General features: G+C 40.7%; 1 protein-coding gene across 1 annotated transcript in view; it reads left to right on the top strand.

Annotated features, from left to right (window-relative positions):
- SORCS1 (sortilin related VPS10 domain containing receptor 1) overlaps positions 1 to 12,040 on the top strand; it is a 554,727-nt gene that overhangs the window by 489,486 nt on the left and 53,201 nt on the right. Inside the window, exon 19 of the mRNA XM_022568815.2 lies at positions 10,319 to 10,505. Within this exon, the coding sequence (XP_022424523.2) occupies positions 10,319 to 10,505 (187 nt within the window). The remainder of the gene's footprint in view (positions 1 to 10,318; positions 10,506 to 12,040) is intronic.

Genomic DNA, 12,040 nt, shown 5'->3' with positions numbered 1-12,040 from the left:
ATTAGAAATGAAAAAGAAGTAACAGCTGACACTGCAGAAATACAAAGGATCATGAGAGATTACTACAGGCAACTATATGCCAATAAAATGGACAACCTGGAAGAAATGGACAAATTCTAGGTAAAGCACAACCTTCCGAGACTGAACCAGGAAGAAATAGAAAATATAAACAGGCCAATCACAAGCACTGAAATTGAGACTGTGATTAAAAATCTTCCAACAGACAAAAGCCCAGGACCAGATGGCTTCACAGGCGAATTTTGTCGAACTTTTAGAGAAGAGCTAACGCCTATCCTTCTCAAAATCTTCCAAAATATAGCAGAGGGAGGAACACTCCCAAACTCATTCTACGAGGCCACCATTACCCTGATACCAAAACCAGACAAAGATTTCACAAAGAAAGTAAACTACAGACCAATATCAGTGATGAACATAGATGCAAAAATCCTCAAAAGAACACTAGCAAACAGAACCTAACAGTGCGTTAAAAGGATCATACAACATGATCAAGTGGGGTTTATTCCAGGAATGCAAGGATTCTTCAATATACACAAATCAATCAATGTGATACACCATATCAACAAACTGAAGGAGAAAAAACATATGATCATCTCAATAGATGCAGAAAAAGCTTTTGACAAAATTCAACACCCATTTATAATAAAAACCCTCTAGAAGGTAGGCATACAGGAAACTTACCTGAACATAATAAAGGCCATATATGACAAACCCACAGCCAATATCGTTCTCAGTTGTGAAAAACTGAAACCATTTCCTCTAAGGTCAGGAACAAGACAAGGTTGTCCACAGTCACCACTATTATTGGAAGTTTTGGAAGTTTTAGCCACAGCAGTCAGAGAAGAAAAAGAAATAAAAGGAATCCAAATCAGAGAAGAAGAAGTAAAGCTGTCACTGTTTGAAGATGACATGATACTATACATAGAGAATCCTAAAGATGCTACCAGAAAACTACTAGAGCTAATCAATGAATTTGGTAAAGTAGCAGGTTACAAAATGAATGCACAGAAATCTCTTGCATCCCTATACATTAATGATGAAAAATCTGAAAGAGAAATTAAGGAAACACCCCCATTTACCATTGCAACAAAAAGAATAAAATACCTAGGAATAAGCCTACCTAAGGAGACAAAAGACCTGTATGCAGAAAATTATGACACTGATGAAAGAAATTAAAGGTGATACAAACAGATAGAGATATCATGTTCTTGGATTAGAAGAATCAACATTGTGAAAATGACTATACTACCCAAAGCAAACTACAGATTCAGTGCAGTCCCTATCAAACTACCAATGGCATTTTTCAGAACTAGAACAAAAAATTTTACAATTTGTATGGAAACACAAAAGACCCCGAATAGCCAAAGCAATCTTGAGAAAGAAAAACAGAGCTGGAGGAATCAGGCTCCCTGACTTCAGACTGTACTACAAAGCTACAGTAATCAAGACAGTATGGTACTGGCACAAAAACAGAAATATAGATCAATGGAACAGGATAGAAAGCTCAGAGATAAATCCACACACATATGGTCACCTTATCTTTGATAGACGAGGCAAGAATATACAATGGAGAAAAGACAGCCTCTTCAATAAGTGGTGCTGGGAAAACTAGACAGCTACATGTAAAACAATGAAATTAGAACATTTCCTAACACCATACACAAAAATAAACTCAAAATGGATTAAAGACCTAAATGTAAGGCCAGGCACTATAAAACTCTTAGGGGAAAACATAGGCAGGACAGTCTATGACATAAATCACAGCAAGATCCTTTTTGACCCACCTGCTAGAGAAATGGAAACTAAAAAACATAAACAAATGGGACCTAATGTAACTTAAAAGCTTTTGCACAGCAAAGGAAACCATAAACAAGGCGAAAAGACAGCCCTCACAATGGGAGAAAATATTTGCAAATGAAGCAACTGACAAAGGATTAATCTCCAAAATATGTAAGGAACTCATGCAGCTCAATATCAAAAAAACAAACAACCCAATCCAAAAATGGGCAGAAGACCTAAATAGTCATTTCTCCATAGAAGATATACAGATTCCCAATAAACACATGAAAGGATGCTCAACATCACTAATCATTAGAGAAATGAAAAACTACAATGAGGTATCAACTCACACTAGTCAGAATGGCCATCGTCAAAAAATCTAGAAACAGTAAATGCTGGACAGGGTGTGGAGAAAAGGGAACCCTCTTGCACTGTTGTTGGGAATGTAAATTGATACAGCCACTAGGGAGAACAGTATGGAGGCTCCTTATAAAACTACAAATAGAACTACCATTCGACCCAGCAATCCCACTGCTGGGCATATACCCTGAGAAAACCGTAATTCAAAAAGAGTCACGTACCACAGTGTTCATTGCAGCACTATTTACAATAGCCAGGACATGGAAGCAGCCTAAGTGTCCATCAACAGAGGAATGGATAAAGAAGATGTGGCACATATATACAATAGAATATTACTCAGCCATAAAAAGAAACAAAATTGTATTATCTGTAGTGAGGTGGATGGACCTAGAGACTGTCATACAGCGTGAAGTAAGTCAGAAAGAGGAAAACAAATACCGTATGCTAACACATATATATGGAATCTAAAAAACAAAAAAATAGCTCTGAAGAACCTAGGGGCAGGACAGGAATAAAGACACAGATGTAGAGCATGGACTTGAGGACACGGGGAGGGGAAAGGTAAGCTGAGACGAAGTGAGAGAGTGGCATGGTCATATATACACTACCAAATGTAAAATATCTAGTCCGAAGCAGTCACATAGCACAGGGAGATCAGATTGGTGCTTTGTGACCACCTAGAGGGGCGGGATAGGGAGGGTGGGAGGGAGACGCAAGAGGGAGGATATATGGGGATATATGTATATGTATAGTTGATTCACTTTGTTATAAAGGAGAAACTAACACACCATTGTAAAGCAATTATACTCCAATAAAGATGTTAAAAAAATAAAAAGCTATCTATAACAAAAATATAAAAAATTTTTTTTTAAAGATTCAATGAGAAACTATAGAGAGAGATGCTGTTATTATTTCCAGGACAGAAAACTTTTGAGAAATGTTCTCTTTCTTTTTCCTTAGTGACCATCAGGAATTGTTCTAGAACAATCTTAGCACAATTCACGTAATAAGTCACATGCCAGAGGTCGGTCTTATTGAATAAGCACAAGGGGGATAGCGCTTCTTTCCATGAACTCCTTTCCACCTGCTGACAAAATCTCTTCTTTGGAGGCCAGAGCAACATTATACCATAGTTATCTCCTTTTCTGTTTCTTCTTGAGACTCAGCCATAAAAAACCTTGCCAGTCTAAGTCTAAAGTTGCTAACCTGAGTCGCATACCCTGGAATAGGACATGCAAGGCAAAGGTGGATTATTTTTTGTTTTTTCTAATTTATTTTATTGAAGTATAGTTGATTTACAGTTATGTTAATTTCTGATGTACAGCAAAATGATTCAGTTATACATGTATATACATTCTTTTTCATATTCTCTTTCATTATGGTTTATCACAGGATGTTAAATATAGTTCCCCGTACTATACAGTAGGACCTTATTGTTTATCCATTCAATATAATAGCTTGCATCTGCTATTCCCAAACTCCCCCAGCCCCCACCCCCTTGGCAACCATAAGTCTGTTCTCTATGTCTGTGAGTCTGTTTCTCTTTCATAGATAAGTTCATCTGTGTCATATTTTAGATTCTACATATAACTGACATATGGTATTTGTCTTTCTCTTTCTGACTTACTTCACTTAGTATGATAATCTCTAGGTCCATCCATGTGGCTGCAAATGGTATTATTTCGTTCTTTTTTATGGCTGAGTAGTATTCCATTGTATATATGTACCACATCTGCTTTATCCATTCCTCTGTCGATGGACATTTAAGTTGTTTCCATGTCTTGGCTATTGTGAATAGTGCTGCTCTGAACATAGGGGTGCATGTGTCTTCTTGAATTATAGCTTTGTCCAGATATATGCCTAGGAGTGGGATTGCTGGATCATATGGCAGCTCTATTTTTAGTTTGTTGAACCTCTATACTGTTTTCCATAGTGGCTGCACAGATTTACCTTCCCAAAATGTGGATTATTTTTATTTCACACTCCCCATCCTGCCCAAGTACCTTTAGCCATAAGAAGAAAGACTGAAATGTCTGATTTTTGTTTCTGGCATTTAATGCCCCTAGTGATATCTTTGTTCAAATACTGTGGTCAAAAAAACGTTAAAGTAATAATAGAAATCCAAGACCAAAGTCAGCTGTATCTCATGATCAATCTAACCAATGTCTGTGTTACCTCCTGGTTATTTCCTATATACTTAATATTTAAATGTTTATAGTAACAGTAGGGATAAAGTATTGTGTTTTGTGATGTTTCTTATGTTATCCCCTACTCCACCGCTTCTTTTAAATTTGGTGAAATCTTTATTGCCCCTCCTTTACTCCTCTCTTTTAACCCTGCTGATCTTCCTCTGCCCCTCACTTCACTTCACCCCTGGGGTAATCAGTGTTAACAGGCTGGGTTGTTTTAACCAGCACACTTATGCTCATGCAAACACATACAGACTTACAGTACTTGTGTTCTTTTATGCATTTAAAACTAGATTATACTATAGGTGTTTCACTTCAATGTAGTTTTTGCTGCATAAACTGTAAGGCACCTTCCAGGACTGAATTTCAGTAAAACCTGAGTCAGGCCCACCCTCGAGCTTTGCAAGGACCAACCTCTGACAAACGAGTCCAGTTTCTGTCTGCAGTGGGTCCCTAATGCCTTCAGGTGGGTCTTGGAGTCTCATTTCTGGACTGAGGCTGTCACTGTTGAGTTACTGTAGCATTTGTTTTCCCATTTTTCTCTGAAGCCCTGTTACAGGACCTGATAGGTTAGGTTCACACACCTTTCATTTCTCAGGCTACATTTCTTGGCTTCATTGTGGCCATTTGATATATTTGTTTTTCTATTACAGAAGCCAGTGCTGCCCTTGGAGAATCCCTGTGTAGATTTCACGTGGCTTTTGTGCCTTTCTTGGGCACTTCTTTTGAGCTAGTACTCTCGGTTCTGTGTCTATATTAGGGCATGTGGCTAAATGGCATTAGGTCTAAAGAATTTTATGTGACAGTCTAGATATTTTCCAGCGTAGGTTGTGTTTTGGGAATGACTTGTCATTAGGTTGAAGTACCTACCTCTTGATACACAAGATTTTCCTGATTACTGAGTATGAATGCCTATCATTTCCCATATTCTCTAACTTATGTATGGCTTGAACATGACACTGCTTCACCAGAGGGAAGACATTAGGGTAGTGTATGGAGTTCACAACAACCCATCTTTCCACTTATAAGCAAAAATATTGTCGGGGGCAGGGAAATGGTCAAAGCCAGGAATAGAGTCTAAACAAGAAAAGAAAGTGAGGCTTGCCTTTGTTATCACCTTTCTCTCACTCTAAAAGGCATTGCAAGTAAATTCCAATGAAAGGAACTCAACAAGGACTGAGCTGCAAGGATAAAGCTAAACCACAAATCATCTTAGACCTGTTTTTAAGCCTCTCACCAGCTATGGGACTTCCGGCTTCTCGTTTAACCTGTTTGTGCTCCAGTTCTCCTGGTATAGCAAATAGAAATAACATCTTCCCTTGGTGTCTCCCAAAGGTCCTAACAGCCAGATGAGATAATATACAAGAAAGCACTTTAATGAACAAGCATGGTAGAAATGCACAATATTCAAAATTTATTTTTTCTTTCTTAAATTTTCAAAATGTATTGAACAGAAAAGAATCACCTGCAAGCGCTGTGTTAGGTACTGAAGATACAGGCCTTGAGGGTACATCTCAGCCCTGTATACAAACTACCTTCATATTATCCAGCAACTCGTTTTCCTAGAGAACTGACCTTGACCAAGTGTGTCGTGGAACTTTTGTGATTGTGCACCAGCCACTAACAGTGAGTTTAGTTCTTCCATTCCTGGCTCTATTAATACATCCTTAGCACTTAGAATCCTAAAACATCCTGGGAAAACTTTCACCATTGTGCCAAGGTGGAATAGGAATGGCATCAGCTTGTGTTGTACTGTATTCATCTTTAGATGAGTTCGGTCACAAGAAAACCTAACGTTCGACAGTCTGAACCAGTGGGCCTCAACCTTTGGTGCAGCCCAGCATCAGCTGTGGACCTTTTTCAGGCCACAGCAGGACCAAGCATCCTCCCCAGAGGTCCCGAACCAGGAGGTGGGTCTCGGATGATAACTGGACATCAGCTTTTTTTTTCTTTTAGTTTCTATAAGAGATTTTGATATCAAAGGCTGAGATTCATTGATTTCAAAACCAATAAACTATGGGAATTAATTTAGCAGGAAGGTGAATGTAATTTCCTGTTGCAACTCATATATCTATCTACCTATCATCTATCCCGAACTATGGCCTAATTGGCTTCCCAGAATATTTGGGCCTCCTTCCAGTGCATCCTCCATATTGTAGCCAGAGTGATCTTTTTGAATTAAAAATATTATCATGCCATCTTCCCCCACACCCCTGCTTCAAACACCGATGTCTTCCCATTGCTCTTAGGAGAAAGATCGAAGTCAGAAACTTGGCCGCCAAATCCTAAAATGTCATCGTCTCCCCTCCAGTCTAATTTCACATGTTCCTACTGTGCCTGTATTGTTAGCTTCCTTTAACTGTATCACCCCCTTCTGCCACAGGGCCCTTGCACACCTGGTTCCTGTTGTCCTCATTGCCTGAACTCCTCACCTCCATCTCTTTTGCTCATGTCCTTTGTTTGGTTAAATTCTTTCCTTCAGGTCTTCTCAGCTCAGATATCACTTCTTCCTGAAGCCTTTCTTTCTTTTTTTTTTAAAATTTATTTTATTTATTTATTTTTGGCTGCATTGGGTCTTCGTTGCTGCGTGCAGGCTTTCTCTAGTTGCGGCGAGCTACTCTTCATTGCCGTGCACGGGCTTCTCACTGTGGTGGCTTCTCTTGTTGCAGAGCATGGTCTCTAGGTGCACCGGCTCAGTAGTTGTGGCTCACGGCCACAGCAGTTGTGGTGCACGGGCTTAGTTGCTCCGTTGCATGTGGGATCTTCCCGGACTAGGGCTTGAACCCGTCCGTGTCCCCTGCATTGGCAGGTGGATTCTTAACCACTGCACCACCAGGGAAGCCCCTTGAAGCCTTTCTTGAAGTTCTCAATCGGGTTAGATTTTCAGCTCTACTTCTCCCTGCTGTACAAGCTTACAATGCCATGGACCTCTGACATCATCCCCTAGAATAGCTTTTTATTTATTTTTGTGATTATTAAAGTCCATCTGTCTCACCAGTAGTTTTTTTGCTCAAGAAAGCCCAGACCATATCTGTTTTGTTTAGTTGGTTATAATTTACTGAACAGCATTTTCTCCATTTAGTACCTGACAGAAGATAGACACCTAATAAATACCTGTCACTGGTCGAATTAATGAACGACCAGAAGAAAGAAAGAATGACCCCATTAAAGCGGGGCAGGCATACCTAATCAAATGGTGACCTAGGACTTAGGAATTCTTCCCTTTGTCCTGTTTCTTATTCTGTAAAACAGTTGGTATCCCTGCCTGAGATGGTAATTGCAGCCCAAGGAAGTCAGAGGTTGATGTAGGTGAGCCCCAAAGTGATGCAGCTACAACTGTGTTAGGTTTTTCAAGCACCTGAGAGCCTCTGACGGCAAAGGCAGGAGATCCAGTGTGTTCCACTTGAGTGGGCAAAGCTACAACAAACAGGGGTGAATCTGCCGCCTTCAGCTGTCAGATACTTGGCCCCTGGATGCTCTCTTCTTCTGTGCAGAACACCAAGCCCAGAGGCCTTCGCCCACATCAGGAGGCCTTGGGGATCTCACATTTGATTGGGGGATTTCATGTCTTTACCCACTGGGGCTCTCAGATGTGTGGTAAACCTGATATACATATATCTGTATATCTATATCTCCATCCCTGTACCTGACCTAATATTCTAAAAGCCTGGCTCCTCCACTCTATTGGCAGCCCTACTGATGCACTAGTCCAAATGCCATGAGACTCCCTCCTTTCACCTGTGATGTACACAGAGAACATTGTCCACCGTGGAGAATTAGGAATGCTATCAGGCCAACAGACAGTGGACATCCAGACAGAACTTGGGAGGAGTTTCAAGTAACTGACAAGAGGTCTAAGTCCAGGGCCACACAAGGAGAGTGGTGAATACCAGACAGAAAGAGCAATGCAAGGTAGACTCAAGCAGTAGCAGCCAAAGCTGTACTTTCCCCAGTAACGGGGGTAGTAGCTGCTCTCTCTCTGTGGAGGCCGAAGTAGAATCAGCTGAGAGGCTAATCTCCCTTCTTTCTTCTTGCAAATGGTGACCCTACCTGATGTCCACTCTGTCTCCACAAAGAACCCTATACCTCTCTTTCCCTCTCTGTCTGTCTCTCAACCTCTTTCTCAGAAACTATAGTGCTTGTTTCATTCCATAGATAACCTGGTTAATTAAGCCTAGCTACTCCTGGTATTTCCCTGAGACACTTGTCCCAAATAACGTGAGTAGATTTTAAGGTGGGTTCTTCCTCCATGCCCAAACCCAGGATTCTCTGGCAGCAACTCTGTTGAAAATACAGAAAACATGGGAGGAAACTGACCAAAAACAGAAGGAGAAATTGATCAGTCCAATTTGGTTGTCCAAATGAAGGACAAGTCAGCAAGAATGGCTGACATGTATATTTATTAGTAAAGGGAATTCAAGTAATTGCACAATGTCTGGGCTTGTGGATATTTGTTTCATAATTTTGAATGGAGTTTCTTTTTCCCACCCTAGGGGAGAATTTTTGCCCAAGTCCTTACTGAAGGTTAGCTGCTGTGTACCCCCTCACACAATGCTTGGCTGGGCACAGATCAGAAGAGTAGGTCACATAGATTCATAAGATTTGAATTGCTTTTCCTTTCCCTATGAATTAATCTTTTAAATGTCAGCATTTTAAACTTGCCCTTTTCACAAAATATGATACCATATGAACCTTACTTAATTGAAAATACATTTCTATTTCAAAGGTTTTTTGTTTTCTTTCCCATCCCCAAAATGGGAAAAGCTAACAAAACAAGCAAAGAAACTTGTTAAAGGATGGGCTGTCTGTGAGGGATGCTGGATTTTGTCAGTTTTTCTAAGAAACTATTCCTTAAGAATCTCAACTAATTCCACAGGCTATTTTTTTTTTTTTTACAGGTTTGGGATTTTATAAAGCAGACTTTATCTTCTCCTGCTCACTAGTGGGAAGTTTAGAATCACATGATTCCGGTCCAGCTTTAAAAGGGATATAGCAAGTCTTTTACAGCTGCATTGTTTTTACAGTCATTCATTTTGGTATCGAATTTTACAGATGACTGATTACTCACATGTCTTCTATAACAACCTTTGAGTTAAGATGGTAAGACTTTAATATGCCCATTTCACAGATTAGGTAACTGAGACCAAAGGAGACTGAATGACTTGCATGAAGTCATCCAGCCGGTTAATGGGACAACAGGATTAGAGCTGGGAGGATGTGTCAATGCTTTACCCACCTATAATGAATGAAAACCAAGTCCAGAGCGATGAGTTCAAATCCCAAGACTGCTGCTAACTAGCTGTGGTAACCCTGAGCAAATGGTTAAAACTTTCTTCACTTCAGCTTCCTCATCTGTAAAATGAACAAACATTGCCCACTTTTCTCTAGACTGAGATTCTGTGAAGAAGAAAATGAGGTCATTTTGATAGTACAAAATGCTGAAATGTAAACAAAATAACCATCATTATCTTAAACAATAATAGGGCTAAGTCCAATGCCATATCATGTGTAAGGCAAGGTGTCTCCTGTCCTTCCTCCAGCACAGTTAGGGAACCAGATATAAAGAAGGGGCTTTGGGGGTCCAGGACACATGGGAAGTGGTCCTTGATTATGTCAGGGAGGCTGAAGTTTTTAAACTGTGTGTGTAAGTCTTTTATTCATGTGTATGATCAGACTGTAAACAAAGCCTTCAGAGAAACTGAATATCAAATTGGAGCTGATAATCAAACACTTAATTTTCCAAATCTTGAAACTTTTGGGAGTTGGTGCCTTTCAGATTTGGAGAGCATCCATCTTAGTAAACTCCTGTCTGCCAAGGAATGTCACAGGGATCCTGTCACACAGACAGATGCTCCCAGCTATAGGAGGGAACCAGGGCTGCCTTTTGAGCCGGGGGCTCACACAAGCCCCAACCCCTGGAGAAGCAGCAGCGAAGCACCTCCGACTCCCCTTCCTCTGATGTTGTCTTTCAGGGTGACGTCCAGAGGACATTCATCCAAGTGGACTTCGGGGATGGCATCGCAGTGTCTTATGTCAACCTCAGCTCCATGGAGGATGGGATCAAACACGTCTATCACAATGTGGGCATTTTCCGAGTGACCGTGCAGGTGGACAACAGTCTGGGGTCTGACAGCGCCGTCCTGTACTTACATGTAACTTGTATGTTATTACTGTTGTTGGTTTATGACATATTTTAGATATTGTGTCCTTTTAAAGATTTAATCCAAAATTCCTTATCTAGAAGAAGCTCACTAGTCACCTTTTAGCAGGAGGGGAAAGGAGAGTGAGAGAACCAAGTGGGGAGAAAGCAAGAAGAAACCAGGGTTTAGTTTTGAGTGAACTGGACTCTGGTTTGCTTCACATTGTTCTCTTGCACTGACTCTGCCTCTTCCAAATGCTTCTGAGAGACGATACCTGTGTCTGTGCTGGGCCTGAGCAGCTTGCTGGGCTGGTTGATTGAATATGAATTTGTTGGTGGGGGGGGAGTTCTTTGGGGTTCTTTTTTTTTTGGTCGGAAATGTTTGAGAACAATCCCCATTAGCACAAGTAATGGAATTTCTCCCCATCTGATTTTTTTTTCTCTTCCCATGTTATATCTCATTATTAATAATTCTTTTAGACTTTTGTTCCTTTTTTAAAAAAAGAATATGTTTCCTGGACTTTGATCTGTGATGATTTGGTCCTAGAAGGTGGCATAGAGGGAAAGAGGGTAAATAATGTTAAGGAAGCTACATTTAGAAATAGTTTCAAAAAGTATTAAAGCTTTTCCCCCATTGAGGAGTTCAAAGGTGTCCTAATGAGACAATGATATCTCCTAAGCTGTGTTTGGTAAAAATGTTTGCCATGAGTGCCTCTTATGCTTGGTGTATATGGGTGTCCCCAGACAGGCATAGGACTTGTTTAGATTGCTGGATAAATGGCTTACTTTTAAATGAAAGTTAGCCCCTTTATAGGAATGGTCATGTTCAGATTCCAAGTTCTAGGCCAGGAGTATTAAGGCTAGGCAGTATTCCATGCCTCTCACCTGACTTTTGTGCATTGAACCAAACTGAGCACAGAAAGTACCAAGTAGAATCTCTTTTGTTAAGCTGCTGTGATCCAGTGGGTGGATAAGACTATTTAGGGGTCCCCAAGAGATTGTTCCTTACTGAGGTTTCCTGCCCTGTCAGTCATTCTTGATCCTTATCTCCTGTACACTCAGGACCCAAGTGCTTCAAAGAAACACACCCATCCTTCTTTGAGTTTAAACAGAGTTCTGCAAGATTCCCACTATGCCAACCCCACATCCCCCTTTTCAGCTAACGTCTGTTAAGCTCTTACTGTGTGCCAGGCTTTGTGCTAAACATGTTCTTTATGTATATGATCTTCCTTTTCAAAACAACCCTATGAAGTAGGCACTATTAGAAACACTAACTTACAAAGAACAGTGAGGTTCAGAAAGCTTAAATCACCCATTTGAAGTTGCAGACCTACTGTCTGGCAGAGCCAGGCTTCAGACTCAGGTCTCCCTGCCTCCAGAATCCCAGCACTTGGCCACTAGGTTATTATCAGTGCCTGTGCTGGCTTGGGGTTAGAGGATCCAAGTCTCCATCAGCCCTTACTCGCCTCCACATCTTTGCACATCATCCCAAAGGAATGTGAACATTTAGGTTAGAGGCAGTGTACTGGCTGTACAGCTACATGGGTTCCAGACG

Source organism: Delphinapterus leucas, chromosome 16, assembly GCF_059928025.1.
Source record: "Delphinapterus leucas isolate spDelLeu-1000000601 "Yukka" chromosome 16, BTC_Dleu_Yukka2, whole genome shotgun sequence".
Classification (NCBI taxonomy): Eukaryota; Metazoa; Chordata; class Mammalia; order Artiodactyla; family Monodontidae; genus Delphinapterus; species Delphinapterus leucas.
The sequence above is the reverse complement of the archived record's forward strand: the minus strand, read 5'-3'. Positions and strand labels throughout refer to the sequence as shown.